This window comes from Mirounga leonina, unplaced genomic scaffold, assembly GCF_011800145.1.
Source record: "Mirounga leonina isolate KUSES-001 unplaced genomic scaffold, KU_Mleo_1.0 Mir_153, whole genome shotgun sequence".
Lineage (NCBI taxonomy): Eukaryota > Metazoa > Chordata > Mammalia > Carnivora > Phocidae > Mirounga > Mirounga leonina.
The window spans coordinates 41284135-41300000 of record NW_023270387.1 but is presented as its reverse complement, the minus strand read 5'-3'; the positions used below and the strand labels follow the sequence as shown (position 1 = coordinate 41300000).

The window sequence follows — 15866 nt, the reverse complement described above, 5'->3', positions numbered from 1 at the left end:
AAAATATTAATCCGTTCTACAGCATGGTGCATCTTTCCATTTGGTGGTGTTATCTTCAGTTTCCTCCAACGATGTTTTGTACTTTTAGAGTACAGGTCTTTCACCTCCTAGGTTAAATTTATTCCTAGGTATTTTATTCTTTTTTGTGCAATTATAAATGGGATTCTTTTCTTAAAATCTCTTTGTGCTACTTTGTTATTAGCATATAGAATCAACATATTTCTGTATGTTAATTTTGCATCTAGCAACTTTATCATTTATTACTTCTCTTAGTGTTTTGGTGGAGTCTCTAGGGTTTTCTATATATAGTATCATGTCATCTACAAGTAGTGACAGTTTTACTTTTTCCATACCAATTTGGATGCCTTTTCTTTTTCTTGTCTGACTGCTACAGCTAGGACTTTCAATACAATGTTGGAAAAGGTGGCAAGATGAACATCCTTGTCTTGTTGCTGATCTTAAGATCCTTACACCCCTGGAATAAATCCCACTTGATCATGATAAATGGTCCTTTTAATGTATTGTTGGATTTGGTTTCCTCATATTCTGTTGAGAATTTCTGAGTCTGTGTTCCTCAGGGATATTAGCCTGTAATTTTCATTTTCTTTTTTTGAGTGTCCTATAATTTTCATTTTCTCTTTCTTTCTTTCTTTCTTTTTTTTTTTTTTTGAGTGTCTTTATCTGGTTTTGGTATCAGGGTAATGCTGGCCTCATAGAATGAATTGGAGGTTTTATTTCCTCTTTTATTTTTTGGAATAGTTTGAGAAAGAGAGCTTTAACTCTTCATAAATGTTTGGTAAAAGTCATCTGTGAAGCCACTGGGCCTGGACTTCTGTTTGTTGGGGGTTTTTTGGTTATGGGTCCAATTTTGTTACAAGTAATTGGTCTGCTCAGATTTTCTATTTCTTCCTAATTCAGTTTTAGAAGATGTACATTTCTAGAATTTTGTTTCTTCTAGGTTGTCAAGTTTGTTGGTGTATAATTTTTTTTTATTATTAACATATAATTTATTATTTGTTTCAGGGGTACAGGTCTGTGATTCATCGGTCTTACACAATATACAGCGCTCACCACAACACATACCCTCCCCAGTGTCCATCACCCAGCCACCTCATCCTGCCCACCTCCCCTCCACTCCAGCAACCCTCCATTTGTTTCCTGAGATTAAGAGTCTCTTGTGGTTTGTCTCCCTCTCTGGTTTCATCTTGTTTCATTTTTCCCTCCCTTGCCCTATGATCCTCTGCCTTGTTTCTCAAATTTCACATATCAGTGAGATCATATAATTCTTCCTCTGATTTGACTTATTTTACTTGGCATAATACCCTCTAGTTCCATCCACGTCATTGCAAATGGCAAGATTTCATTTCTCTGATGGCTGTATAATATTCCATTGTATATATATACACCACATCTTCTTTATCCATTCATCTGTCGATGGATATCTGGGCTCTTTCCACAGTTTGGCTATTGTGGACATTGCTGCTATAAACATTGGGGTGCAGGTGCCCCTTCTCTTTTTTTTTTTTTTTTAAAGATTTTATTTATTTATTTGAGAGAGAGAATGAGATAGAGCATGAGAGGGGGGAGGGTGAGAGGGAGAAGCAGACTCCCTGCTGAACAGGGAGCCCGATGCGGGACTCGATCCAGGGACTCCAGGATCATGACCTGAGCCGAAGGCAGTCGCTTAACCAACTGAGCCACCCAGGCGCCCCAGGTGCCCCTTCTCATGACTACATTTGTATCTTTGGGGTAAATACCCAGTAGTGCAGTTGCTGGGTCATAGGGTAGCTCTGTTTCAACTTTCTGAGGAAACTGCATACTATTTTCCAGAGTGGCTGCACCAGCTTGCATTCTTCTAGCTTGTCCAGTTTGTTGGTGTATAATTTTTTATAATAGTGTTTTATAATCTTTTGTATTTCTGTGGTGTTAGTTTTAACTTCTTTTTTTTTTTTTTTCTGATTTTACTTGAGTCTTCTTTTTCGTGATGAATCTGGCTACTGGTTTATTAATTTTATCTTTTCAAAGAACCAGCTCTTATTTTCATTGATATTTTCTCTAAGTTTCTATTCTATTTATTTCTACTCTGATCTTTATTATTATTTCTTTCCTTTTACTAATTATGGGTTTTGGTTGTTCTTTTCCTAGTTCCTTTAAGTATAAGGTTAGATTGTTTCAGATTTTTCTTGTTTAGTGAGGTAGGCCATAATGTATTGCTATAAAATTTCTTCTTAGGACTGCTTTTGCTATGTCCCAAAAAATTATTTCCATTTTCATTTGTCTCCAGGTATTTTTTTATTTCCACTTTATTTCATGGACTCTTTGGCTGTATGGTAGCATATTGTTTTAACCTCAACATATTTGTGTTTTTGCCAGTTCTTGTAATTGATTTCTAATTTTATACCATTGTGGTTAGAAAAGATGCTTATAAAACGAGTTTGAAAGTTTTCCTTCCATTTCTATTTTTTGGAACAGTTTCAGAAGAATAGGTATTTTCTTTAAATGTTTGATAGAATTGCCCTGGGAAGCCTTCTGGCCCTGGGCTTTTGTTTGTTGGGAGATTTTTGATGACTGCTTCAGTTTCCTTAGTGGTTATGGGTCTGTTCAGGCTTTCTATTTCTTCCTGGTTCAGTTTTGGTAGTTGATACATCTCTAGGAATGCATCCATTTCTTCCAGGTTATCTAATTTGCTGGCATAGAGTTGCTCATAATATGTTCTTATAATTGTTTGTATTTCTTCGGTGTTGGTTGTGATCTCTCCTCTTTCATTCATGATTTTGTTGATTTGGGTCATTTCTCTTTTCTTTTTGATCATTCTGGCCAGGGGTTTATCAATTGTATTAATTCTTTCAAAGAACCAGTTTCTAGTCTCGTTGATCTGTTCTACTGTTCTTTTGGTTTCTACTTCGTTGATTTCTGCTCTGATCTTCATTATTTCTCTTCTCCTGCTGGGTTTAGGCTTTATTTGCTGTTCTTTCTCCAGCTCCTTTAGGTGTAGGGTTAGGTTGTGTATTTGAGACCCTTCTTGTTTCTTGAGAAAGGATTGTATTGCTATATACTTTCCTCTTAGGACTGCCTTTGCTGCATTCCAAAGATTTTGAACAGTTGTGTTTTCATTTTCATTTGTTTCATGATTTTTTTAATTGTTCTTTAATTTCCTGGTTGACCCATTCATTCTTTAGTAGAATGCTCTTTAGCCTCCACGTATTTGAGTTCTTTCCGACTTTCCTCTTTTGGATTGAGTTCTAGTTTCAAAGCATTGTGGTCCAAAAATATGCAGGGAATGATCCCAGTCTTTTGGTACTGGTTGAGACTGATTTGTGACCTAGGATGTGATCTATTCTGGAGAAGGTTCCATGGGCACTAGAGAAGAATGTGTATTCTGTTGCTTTGGGATGGAATGTTTTGAGTATGTCTGTGAAGTCCATTTGGTCCAGTGTGTCATTTAAAGTCTTTATTTCCTTGTTGATCTTTTGCTTAGATGATCTGTCCATTTCCATGATGGGGGTGTTAAAGTCCTCTACTATTATTGTATTGTTGTCGATGTGTTTCTTTGCTTTTGTTATTAACTGGCTTATATAATTGGCTGCTCCCACGTTAGGGGCAGAGATAGTTACAATTGTTAGATCTTCTTGTTGGATAGACTCTTTAAATATGATATAGTGTCCTTCCTCATCACTTATTACAGTCTTTGGTTTAAAATCTAATTTGTCTGATAGAAGGATTGCCACCCCAGCTTTCTTTTGGTGTCCATTAGCATGGTAAATGGTTTTCCACCCCCTCATGTTCAATCTGGGGGTGTCTTTGGGTCTAAAATGAGTCTCTTGCAGATAGCATATCGATGGGTCTTGTTTTTTTATCCAATCTGATAGCCTGTGTCTTTTGATTGGGGCATTTAGCCCATTTACATTGAGGGTAACTATTGAAAGATATGAATTTAGTGCCATTGTATTGCCTGTAAAGTGACTGTTACTGTATATTGTCTGTGTTCCTTTCTGGTCTATGTTACTTTTAGTCTCTCTTTGCTTAGAGGACCCCTTTCAATATTTCCTGTGGGTCTGGTTTCGTGTTTGCAAATTCCTTTAGTTTTTGTTTGTCCTGGAAGGTTTTTATCTCTCCTTGTATTTTCAATGACAGCCTAGCTGGATATAGTATTCTTGGCTGCATATTTTTCTCATTTAGTGGTCTGAATCTATCATGCCAGTCCTTTCTGGCCTTCTAGGTCTCTGTGGATAGGTTTGTTGCCAATCTAATATTTCTACCATTGTAGGTTACAGATCTCCTCTCCCGAGCTGCTTTCAGGATTTTCTCTTTGTCTCTGAGACTCGTAAATTCTACTGTTAGATGTCGGGATGTTTACCTATTTTTATTGATTTTGAGGGGGGGTTCTCTGTGCCTCCTGGATTTTGATGCCTGTTTCCTTCCCCAAATTAGGAAAGTTCTCTGCTATAATTACCTTGATCCCCAAACCAGACAAAGACCCCATCAAAAAGGAGAATTACAGACCAATATCCTTGATAAACATGGATGCAAAAATTCTCACCAAAATACTAGCCAGTAGGATCTAATAGTACATTACATGGATTATCCACCACGACCAAGTGGGATTTATCCCTGGGCTGCGGGGTTGGTTCAACATCCGCAAATCAAATCAATGTGATACAATACGTTAATAAAAGAAAGAACAAGAACCATATAATCCTCTCAATAGATGCCGACAAAGCATTTGACAAAGTACAGCATCCTTTCTTGATCAAAACTCTTCAGAGTATGGGGATAGAGGGTACATACCTCAATATCATAAAAGCCATCGATGAAAAACCCACAGCAAATATCATTCTCAATGGGGAAAAACTGAGAGCTTTCCCCCTAAGGTCAGGAACACGGCAGGGATGTCCACTGTCACCACTGCTATTCAACATAGTACTAGAAGTCCTAGCCACAGTAATGAGACAACAAAAAGAAATGCATCCAAATCGGCAAAGAAGTCAAACTCTCACTCTTTGCAGATGATATGATACTTTATGTGGAAAACCCAAAAGACTCCACCCCAAAACTGTTAGAACTCATACAGGAATTCAGTAAAGTGGCAGGATATAAAATCAATGCACAGAAATCAGTGGCATTCCTATACACCAACAACAAGACAGAAGAAAGAGAAGTTAAGGAGTCGATCCCATTTACAGTTGCACCCAAAACCATAAGATACCTAGGAATAAATCTAACCAAAGAGGCAAAGAATCTGTACTCAGAAAATTATAAAATAGTCATGAAAGAAACTGAGGAAGACACAAAGAAATGGAGAAACGTTCCATGCTCATAGATTGGAAGAACAAAAATTCTGAAAATGTCAATGCTACCTAGAGCAATCTACACATTTAATGCAATCCCTATCAAAATACTATCCACTTTTTTCAAAGAAATGGAACATATAATCCTAAAACTTGTATGGAACCAGAAAAGACCCTGCATAGCCAGAGGAATGTTGAAAAAGAAAAGCAATGCTGGCGGCATCACAAGTCCGGACTTCCAGCTCTATTACAAAGCTGTCATCATCAAGACAGTATGGTGCTGTTTCTAAAACAGACACATAGATCAATGGAACAGAATAGAGAGCCCAGAAATGGACCCTCAACTCTATGGTCAACTTATCTTTGACAAAGCAGGAAAGAATGTCCAATGGAAAAAAGACAGTCTCTTCGACAAATGGTGTTGGGAAAATTGGGCAGCCACATGCAGAAGAGCGAAACTGGACCATTTCCTTGCACCACACACAAAAATAGACTCCAAATGGTTGAAAGACCTCAATGTGAGACAGGAATCCATCAAAATCCTAAAGGAGAACACAGGCTGCAACCTCTTCGACCTCAGCTGCAACAGCTTCTTCCTAGAACCATCGTCAAAGGCAAGGGAAGCAAGGGCAAAAATGAACTATTGGGACTTCAGCAAGATAAAAAGCTTTTGCACAGCACAAGAAACAGTCAACAAAAACAAAAGACAAGCGACAGAATGGGAGAAGATATTTGCAAATGACATATCAGATAAAGGGCTAGTATCCAAAATCTATAAAGAACTTATGAAACTCAACACCCAAAGAACAAATGATCCAATCAAGAAATAGGCAGAAGACATGAACAGACATTTTTCCAAAGAAGACATCCAAATGGCCAACAGACACAGAAAAAGTGCTCAATATCGCTCAGCATCAGGGAAATCCAAATCAAAACCTCAATGAGATAACACCTCACACCAGTCAGAATGGCTAAAATTAACAAGTCAGGAAATGAGAAATGTTGGCGGGGATGCAGAGAAAGGGAAACCCTCCTACACTGTTGGTGGGAATGCAACCTGGTGCAGCCACTCTGGAAAACAGTATGGAGGTTCCTCAAAAAGTTGAAAATAGAGCTACCATACGACCCAGCAATTGCACTACTGGGTATTTACCCCAAAGATACAAATGTAGTGATCCGAAGGGGTATGTGTATCCCGATGTTTATAGCAGCAATGTCCACAATAGCCAAACTATGGAAAGAGCCAAGATGTCCATCGACAGAGGAATGGATAAAGAAGATGAGGTATATATATTATGCAGCCATCAAAAGGAATGAAATCTTGCCATTTGCAACAACATGGATGGAACTGGAGGGTATTATGCTGAGCGAAATAAGTCAGTCAGAGAAAGACATATATCATACGATCTCACTGATATGAGGAATTCTTAATCTCAGGAAACTGAGGGTTGCTGGAGTGGTGGGGGGTGGGAGGGATGGATTGGCTGGGTGATAGACATTGGGGAGGGCATGTGCTATGGTGAGCACTGTGAATTGTGTAAGACTGTTGAATCACAGACCTGTACCTCTGAAACAAATAATACACTATATGTTAAAAAAAAAAAAAAGAATATATTAGGAAGGGTAAAATGAAGGGGGGAAATTGGAAGGGGAGACAAACCATGAGAGACTTTGGACTCTGAAAAACATACTGAGGGTTTTAGAGGGGAGGGGTGTGAAGGTATGGGGTTAGCCTGTTGATGGGTATTAAAGAAGGCACGTACTGAATGGAGCACTGGATGTTATATGCAAACAATGAATCATGGAACACTACATCAAAAACTAATGATGTAATGTATGGTGATTAACATAATAAAATTCAAAAAAGAAAAGATGCTTAATATAATTTAAGTCTTAAACTTATTGAGATTTGCTTTTTTTAAGATTTTATTTATTTATTTGACAGAGAGAGACCCAGCGAGAGAGGGAACACAAGCAGGGGGAGCGGGAGAGGGAGAAGCCCGATGTGGGGCTCAATCCCAGGACTCTGGGATCATGACCTGAGCCGAAGGCAGACGCTTAATGACTGAGCCACCCAGGCGCCCCGAGATTTGCTTTGTGACATACCATGTGATCTAATCTCATGGATTCATCTTTTTTGGGGTTCCTGGATATCTGTTTTCTTACCCAAATTAGGGAAGTTTTCAGCTGTTATTTCTTCAAATAAGTTTTCTGCTCCCTTCTCTCTCTTTCTCCTGGGAACTCTGTATTGCAAAAGTTATGTTTAATGTCGTTGCAGAGGTCCTTTAACTTGTCCTCATTTAAAAAGTTTCTTTTGCTGTTCAACTTAGTTGCTTTCCAATACCCTGTCTTCCAGCTTACTGATCTGTTCTTCTGGTTCCTCTACTCTGATGTGGATTCCCTTTAGTGTTTTCATTTTAGTTGTTGTACTTTAGTTCTGGCGGGTTTCTTTTTATATTTTCTGTCTCTTTGTTGAAGTTCTTACTGAATTCATCCACTCTTCTCTCAAGTCTGGTGAGCATCTTTATGAACATTAGTTCTTTTTCTGAGGTCATGTTTTGTTTGGAACATCTTCCTCTGTCTCCTGATTTTTGTCTGAGTTTGTGTTTGTTTCTTTGAATTAGGTGGATCTGGTACCTCTCCCAGTGTTGAAGAAGTAGCCTTACTTAAGAGTGTCCCCTGTGTAGACTGTGTGCTTAGTGGCTTTGGCTAGCTGATTGGTGCTTGATAGGTGTTGGCTGGGGCACTCTGCACAGGAGACACCCTTGTCAGGTCAGCTGGAGCTGAAGCAAGTGTAATCCAGGGGTTCCTGGAGTGCTTTGCACCGTGGTCACCCTTGCGGGACAGCTGAAAGGGAGCAGGCTCAGGCCAGGGGTTTTTGGAGTGCTCCACATTGGGGCTGCTTTGGTGGGATGGCTGGAGATGGCATGGGAGCAGGCTGGGTATGATGCGGGTGCTTTGTGCCTGGGTCGCCTTGGTGGGACAGCTGGAGCTGATTTGGGTTGGGGACTGAGTACCTCCGACCCTGGAAAGAGTTTCAGTAGTTAAGCCCATTTGGCAGTCGTTCTAAGGTTAGTAAATGAATATCCTTCACTTAATAGTTTATTTTCCCTTTAAACTACTGTGGTTTGTTTTGATTTTCTGTGCCCCAGGGTGGGCAAGTCTGCACATGGGCCCCTCAGAACTATCTCTCCCTACTATAGTTTGCCACATTGAGGGTGGTTGTTCTCAATGTTACTGTGTCTCTGCTGTTCTACCCTCCTTTAATGTCCCTCTATTCTTGTGTAGAAGCTGTTCAGTCAGCCCTTAGTTCTTCAGGAGGAATTGGTCTATATGTAGGTATAGATTTGGTGTGTCTGGGAACTGAGTTCAGGGTATTTCTATGCTTCTATCTTGGACTGCCTCCTGTTATAGCATGTTCTTATAAGGTAGCAAACTAGATGGAAGTAAAAGGCTCTCTCAGCATATTCCCGTCTACGTGATAGTATTTTCTACTTCATCTTGTGTGTGTGTGTGTGTGTGTGTGTTAGGAGTGAGAGCGAGGGGAAGGGGGAAAAAGAGAGACTGTCCTAATGTCTTTCTTTCTCTCCCTGTAGTTTTTTTCTATCCTTTTTTTAAAATTATTTTTTCTTTATATCTCCTCTTTCAAAAATAGATAAATGGAAATTCTCTATTTCTCACTTATACTTTACTTGGGTATCCAGTCTCAGTATATCTCTCAAACTTCAGTATATGTAAGGATTTCCAGGGATACCTTGTAGAAAATACAGATTTCCAGGCCTTTCAGAAATTCTTTTTCATTAGGTCTGCAGTGGGGCCCAGATTCTGGGAGCCTCACCCCTTCATATTCTAATGCAAGGAATCAAGGAACCACACTTTGAAAATACTTTTTCTGTGACAATTCCTGCTATTGCTATAAATAGTAGCTATGTGTGATATTTTCCCTACTGATTTTAATTGCATTAATGTTGTCAACCAGCCAGTTATCTGCATTTTCTTAGAAATTATGTTCAAAGGCATAGGTATTTGATTCATAAAGATATCTGTAGACCACTTTTATACTAATTTGCTTATTTTTATTTTACATTTCCACAATTATAAATATTGTGAATTAACAACTTTGCTTCAACTGTAGGAGAATGCAAAAACACTCCAGGAGAGAAGCGTTGCTTATATCAACTCAGATTCATCTATAGAAGGTATATTTTATTTCAGATTATGAAACAACGTATCATCTTTTAAGTCTGCAAATTGTAACTAACTTATAAACTAAGGTTATTTTCTTCCTATGAGATTCTTCAATGATACCTTCATTTTCCATTTTACCACTGGGAAAATCATGATTCAAATGAATGAGTGTATGATTCATAATTAAGCTACTGATCGTAATTTCTTCAGTATATTTGCCTATCTTGAATTACTACTTAAAACTCCAGTATTAATATTAATCATATTCTTCCTGTGGAGATATTAGACGAATTTGGCTAAAATATTTCAGAAGAATATTTTACAGAATATTCCATATAGAAATACCTCCTGTATGTATTAGAACAATTTGAAGTAAACACAAACTACAGACTTCCCTTGGAACTCAACATGTGACATTTGTGTCTCTAGGCTTTCATTGTATGATGATGTCTAGGTAATGTTAGAGCATACTTATGAGTTACTGAAATGCTCTAGTCTTATGTCTTGATACTGTTGAATTGAGTAAATAAAGAATGGATGGTATAGCTTTATCACTTCCTTTGCCAAAGTCCCCCTAAGAGATAGCACCTTAAAAATGATGCTAGGTGGGGCGCCTGGGTGGTTCAGATGGTTAAGCGTCTGCCTTCAGCTCAGGTCATGATCCCAGGGTTCTGGGATCGAGTCCCGCATCGGGCTCCCTGCTAGGCGGGGAGCCTGCTTCTCCCTCTGCCTCTCTCTCTCTCTCTGACTTTCATGAATAAATAAATAAAACATTAAAAAAAAAAATGATGCTAGGATTACTGTGGGACTTGCTGCCTTAGCATCCAAAGCCCTCCTATACACTGCAGCCTCTCCTGCTCCTGAAGAACTATTTCCACTCCATTCTAATTCCTTGAGAATGATGCCTTCAATTTCAAGTCTATTATACCTTGTTTACAATTAGAAATAGAATTAGACTTCTGTTGGAATTTCATTTGGAAGTATTAAAATACACTCTATTTTTTTCAGGCAATTATACTCTCAGAGTTGACTGTACACCTCTTCTTTACCAATTGGTGTATAAACTAACAAAAGAGGTAAGTAAATCTGTCTTAATGTTTTCTGATGAATGGATAAGTGAATGACACCTGTTTTCTTAATTAGTGGTACTGATTTTTAAACTGGTGAGAGATATAGCTGATTTGTGTATATATCAAGTCAGAACAAAATCTTTAATACAGTATTTAAATGACCCAACTATAAAAATAGTATTGCTGGTCTCTTCTAATAGTAGCTATTAATAATTGTGTGCACTGTTGTCAAGTATTAGGTACGTAATTTCATGTGGTAGAGGCATTTTGATAGAACAGAACACTGAGCTGAAAATGGAAAAGGCCTTGGGTCAGACTCTATAAAGTGAATTCTAGCAGCAGCAACAATAAAAAGACATGGTCACTGAATCCAAATACTTAGTAATCCAGAGAGGATACACTCTCGTAAATGAGGATTTATACTTCAGTAGAATATTGGGGACTACCAACAATGGAGAACAATTATGGAATAGAGAATCTGAAATCCTGGGGTAGCTGGGGAAGCATCAGAAGAGGTTTATAGAATAATTAGTGCTTGGCCTGTAAAATGGAAGGATGTGAAAGTAAGAGAGAAGGCATTCTCAGCATAGAACACAGTACCTAAAACAGATGTGGAGATATGAAAGAGAATATTTCCTGACCTCTAGGTGGATCAGTGTGACATGAGCATAAGGTTTCGGTGGAAAGATGGTAAGAAATGGGGCTGACAAATAGGCCAAGTTCAGAAATCTGGCGATAGAGAAATTAAAGATCTTTAACAAGGTTATACATTATCATATTTGTTCATTAGAAAGATCACTCTGTATCAGCGTAGTGAATAGATTAAGCTGTAGCAACTCTAACAGCAAAATGAAAATAATTCTTATCATATAGGAATTTTGTAAATATTGGTAAAAAAGTACTCTGAACTCTAATGTACTCTAAAAATTATATAATCTATTCACTTGACATCTGTGTACTTTATTTAAATAGTTCACTGTAGAATTTACAGAAATACTTCTGTATCACTTTACATTACAATGTGAAGTAGTGTCACTTTTCTGAAGGTACTGTTTCCCACTTTCCCTTATTATTGCCCTTTCCTTTTTCCTGTTAGTGTCTTTAAAAACTAGTTTTCTCAAATGAGAGTCTTTTTATTATTCCCATCCCAACTCTCAACATATTGGGTAGCTTGTGTTCTTGATCCTTTTATTGGAACGTCCTATAAAATAATCTTATCTAAAAGCCTGAGAAAATCCTTCTCAGCATATACATTTATGCTTTGTGCTGTCCTAGAGATGGCTCCTGCCTTTAATGTCAAGAATAAGAAGAATTTTAGGGGTGCCTGGGTGGCTTGGTCAGTTAAGCGTCTGACTCTTGATTTTGACTCAGGTCATGATCTCAGGGTCATGAGATCGAGCCGTGTCAGCATGGAGCCTGCTTGAGATGCTCTTTCCCTCTGCTCCTCCCCCCATGCTTGTGCTCTTTCAAAATAATAATAAAAAAAAAAGAGTATGAATGTTAGGGCCAACAGGGATATGTTTAGGTCTATGCCCCTTTGTACAGAAGCAGATGCTTATCTATGGCCATACCAAAACCCAGTAGAAAAAGACTTGTATTCTCCCATGAACTGATTATTACAATTTTACCAACCCCTAGTGTGTGTTGGCACAGTGAAACCATGCTGGCAACGTGAGGATAGGACAAGAGTTGTAGAGGGCAGAGCTTAGAGAGAAGGGCAGCTGCCTGATAAAAGAAAGAAATGGGACAGGGTGTTGGAATAATGGAGGAGGGTCAGCATCTATGAAGATGTGTATATCAGAGACAGAAAGTATGATCCAGGGAGACCAGGCTGAAGGGACACCATTCTGGTTAGTGCTAGACTGAGATGATGATTCCAGAAAATGAAAGGATTTTTCGGGAATTCAATCTAAGCAGGATGTGGGAGATGGAACAGGTTCTTAGCTATTGCAAGTTGGCAGGAGCAGAGTAGAGTAGAACCCAGTGAATTGGCTAGAAATGAACAGAACATCTCTGCAGCTGCAACATGCAAAGGGATGACTGTGGAGTGCCAGGACTGTTTCTAAGCTCAGGGCTGCATATGCAATGATGAGGTAAACAACCAACTCTGTATAAGGCCAGAGAAAATATCAGAGGAATTGATCTTTATGTTAAGATGGGGACCATTATCCCCACTTCCACAAAACTAGGGCTTCAAGAGGGGAGTACACCAAAGGTTATAATGCTCAGAGCTGCATAAGTAGGGTATGCCTTTTTTTTTTTTTAAAGTAGAGCTATAACCAAATTTCAGGTGGGTATGTGTGATAATATGGATTTAAAATAGACTTTAGCCTTTGAAGTCTGCAATTTTTCCACCACGTGGCCCTGCTTTTCTTCAAGTGGAGAAAGAAAAGTTATGTTTATGGGCATACTTTTAATGAGGGTAGTAAAAAAGGTTCATGAATTACAGAAGCTCTTAGAATTTCCAAAGAGAAATCTGAGGTTGCACAGAGCTTTTAAAACCCATCAAATTCCAACTTTGTTTAAATATAATTTGACTTTCTTAAAATGGCATTTCCTCCTTATCCCACCTGCCCTACAAAGCCAGGACTTACATTGCCAATTTCAAGCTTAGCTTGTTCAGGCATATCTGTTGCCCTAAGCCATTTTTTATAGGTCTTCTTGGACAAAAGCAATTTACTAAAGTAAATCTTTCTAAAGTTTCCCCCAGTAACTTGCCACTAAAAGAGATCTAAGCTCCCAAAAATCAAAGTGATGACATTTTTAAAAAATCTGGAACTCTAGTAAAAAGCTTACCAAAAAAAGCAGGAAATTTTATCCCAGGTCCCTGGCAAAATTACCATTAGGCAGACAACAAAAATGAACAAGAATTTGATTCGATTTTTTTTCTTGCCATTTGCTTTTGTTTTTCTATAAAGAACATAACACATATCCATATAGTAAGAAGTTGATAACATATGGTCAGATTTTAGTTGCTTCTGCCTCTAATTCACAATATTTGATTTTTTCATTCCAGATCTCCAGCCCAGATGATGGTTTTGAGAGTAAATCTCTTTATGAAAGCTGGTTGGAAAAGGACCCTTCATCTGAAAATATAAATTTTCCTAGGTAAATTACTAGGATAAATTATAATTATAAATTATGAATTCCCCTTTGCCCTTTGTTTCTCCAGACATGCAATTCTTAGATGTGTCAACAATTTGAGTAGAGGAAAGATAATCCCAGAGAATCCCTCTTGTAGTGTTTGATTTGCTAATCAGACAGAATAGCCATCATTCAATCTATAATAGATTCTAGTTTTGCAGACTTTTAGTCAAAATTATTTTGTCACATTATCAGGTATTATTTTGCATTCTTGCATTAAATTTCAAATATGTGTTAGATAATTAATAAATCACGTAACTCCAAATGAGTTACAACAGCAGCTTTCTTGAATTTTTTGTTTCTCCTGCAATACTATTTCTAAAAACTAGTAAGAGTGTATAGCTTCATTCCATATTCCAAATAAGTCTTGTGGAAGTTTGCATTTCCACTATAAAAGTTTCACATGCTTATTAAAAAAAAATTACTGGAGTAGAAAAAAAGGTTTTAAAAAGATCCAAGGTCAGGGGCTCCTGGGTGGTTCTATTGTTAAGCATCCACCTTTGGCTCAGGTCATGATCCCAGGGTCCTGGGATAAATAAAATCTTAAAAAAAAAAATCCAAGGTCTAAATCTCAACACATAATAGGTTGGAAGTATATAGTTATGTTCCTAATGCATATTCTGCTTTACTCACCATTTTATTAAGAATTTTTGTTATTGGGCGCCTGGGTGGCTCAGTTGGTTAAGCGACTGCCTTCAGCTCAGGTCATGATCCCGGGGTCCTGGGATTGAGTCCCGCATCGGGCTCCCTGCTCTGCGGGGAGCCTGCTTCTCCCTCTCCCACTCCCCCTGCTTGTGTTCCCTCTCTCGCTGTGTCTCTCTCTGTCAAATAAATAAAATCTTTAAAAAAAAAAAAAGAATTTTTGTTATTATATATATATAATATATATTAAATATGTATGCACTGGTTTTCTTTACTATATGCAAAGAAATGTATTTTGATTAAATTTCTAAATAAGGCACATTGAGATTCTTAATGATCTTAAATATTTTTATTCTTAATTTTTATTTTAAATATACTTTATCATGGCAGTTTTCTTTTCTTTTTTTTTTTTTTTTTAAGATTTTATTTGGTAGAGAGAGAGAAAAAAAACAAAACAAAACACGAGTAGGAAGAGAGGCAGAGGCAGAAGCAGACTCCCCGTTGAGCAAGGAGCCTGATGTGGGCCTCAATCTCAGGACCCTGGATCATGACCTGAGCCACCCAGGTGTCCCTCATGGCAGTTTTCTTACCAGATTATAGTTCTCTGAGAGTGACCAAATCTTATTTTCCCCTCTAAATAAATACCATAAAATGCTGAAAATAGACTATAGTCTCGGGCTTCCTGCTCAGTGGGAGTCTGCTGCTCCCTCTGCCTGACGCTCCCCCTGCTTGTGCTGTCAAATAAATAAATAAAATCTTTAAAAAAAAAAACAAAACAGACTGTAGTCACTAGGCTGCTGTCTTTGTTGGCACTGTTCAACTCTGGCTGTAGTCAGTCAATGCAGAATATATTTTTATCACACCAGTTTCTAGCACATGATAGTAAAGTATTGTGTAATGGTGTACCTTCTAATTCTTGTAAATACGCTATGCAATTCCTTGCTTGGATTCACTGTCCCATTTATTTCATAATTTTTTAAATTTATGTATTTATTTCTCCCTGTGTGTATATATATATTCATATTCTACATCTAGAATCAACAAACTGGGATCTGGAAGTGATTTTGAAGCTTATTTTCAGAGACTTGGAATTGCTTCAGGCAGAGCCCGTTACACTAAGAATAGGGTAAGCCATCTTATTATTTTGGATACCCAGCACTTTATCCAACTTTTTGTTAGGAATTTTAAACAGTTTACTTTTTTGGCACCAGGGCACCAGGTCACATGGCCCAAGAAGAATTCCAGGGGCAAAGGCTGACTCCCTTTATAGATGGACTCGGAATTAATTTGGGTTATTCTGTCAATTTTCCCTGCAGGATTATTCGGTGAAGTGGTAGTTATCAGAGTAATGCCAGGTACTTAGCTGGTTATCAGAACCAAGTAGTTCATATCCGTTTTTGGCACAGGTTTTGTTGGAAAGCCTCATTCTTCTCATCTTTTCCTGAGGAAAATATGCAGGTGAAGAACCTGTGTTGGTTAAGGGCATACCAGGTCAAGAGGCTTTATTGTCAGTAGCCCCTCTTCACATTCCCAC

General features: G+C 38.0%; 1 protein-coding gene across 1 annotated transcript in view; it reads left to right on the top strand.

The window, feature by feature from the left end:
* NAALAD2 (N-acetylated alpha-linked acidic dipeptidase 2) overlaps positions 1-15866 on the top strand; it is a 74689-nt gene that overhangs the window by 38985 nt on the left and 19838 nt on the right. Inside the window, exons 12-15 of the mRNA XM_035009405.1 lie at positions 9424-9487; positions 10485-10552; positions 13563-13654; positions 15368-15458. Coding sequence (XP_034865296.1) covers positions 9424-9487; positions 10485-10552; positions 13563-13654; positions 15368-15458 — 315 coding nt within the window. The remainder of the gene's footprint in view (positions 1-9423; positions 9488-10484; positions 10553-13562; positions 13655-15367; positions 15459-15866) is intronic.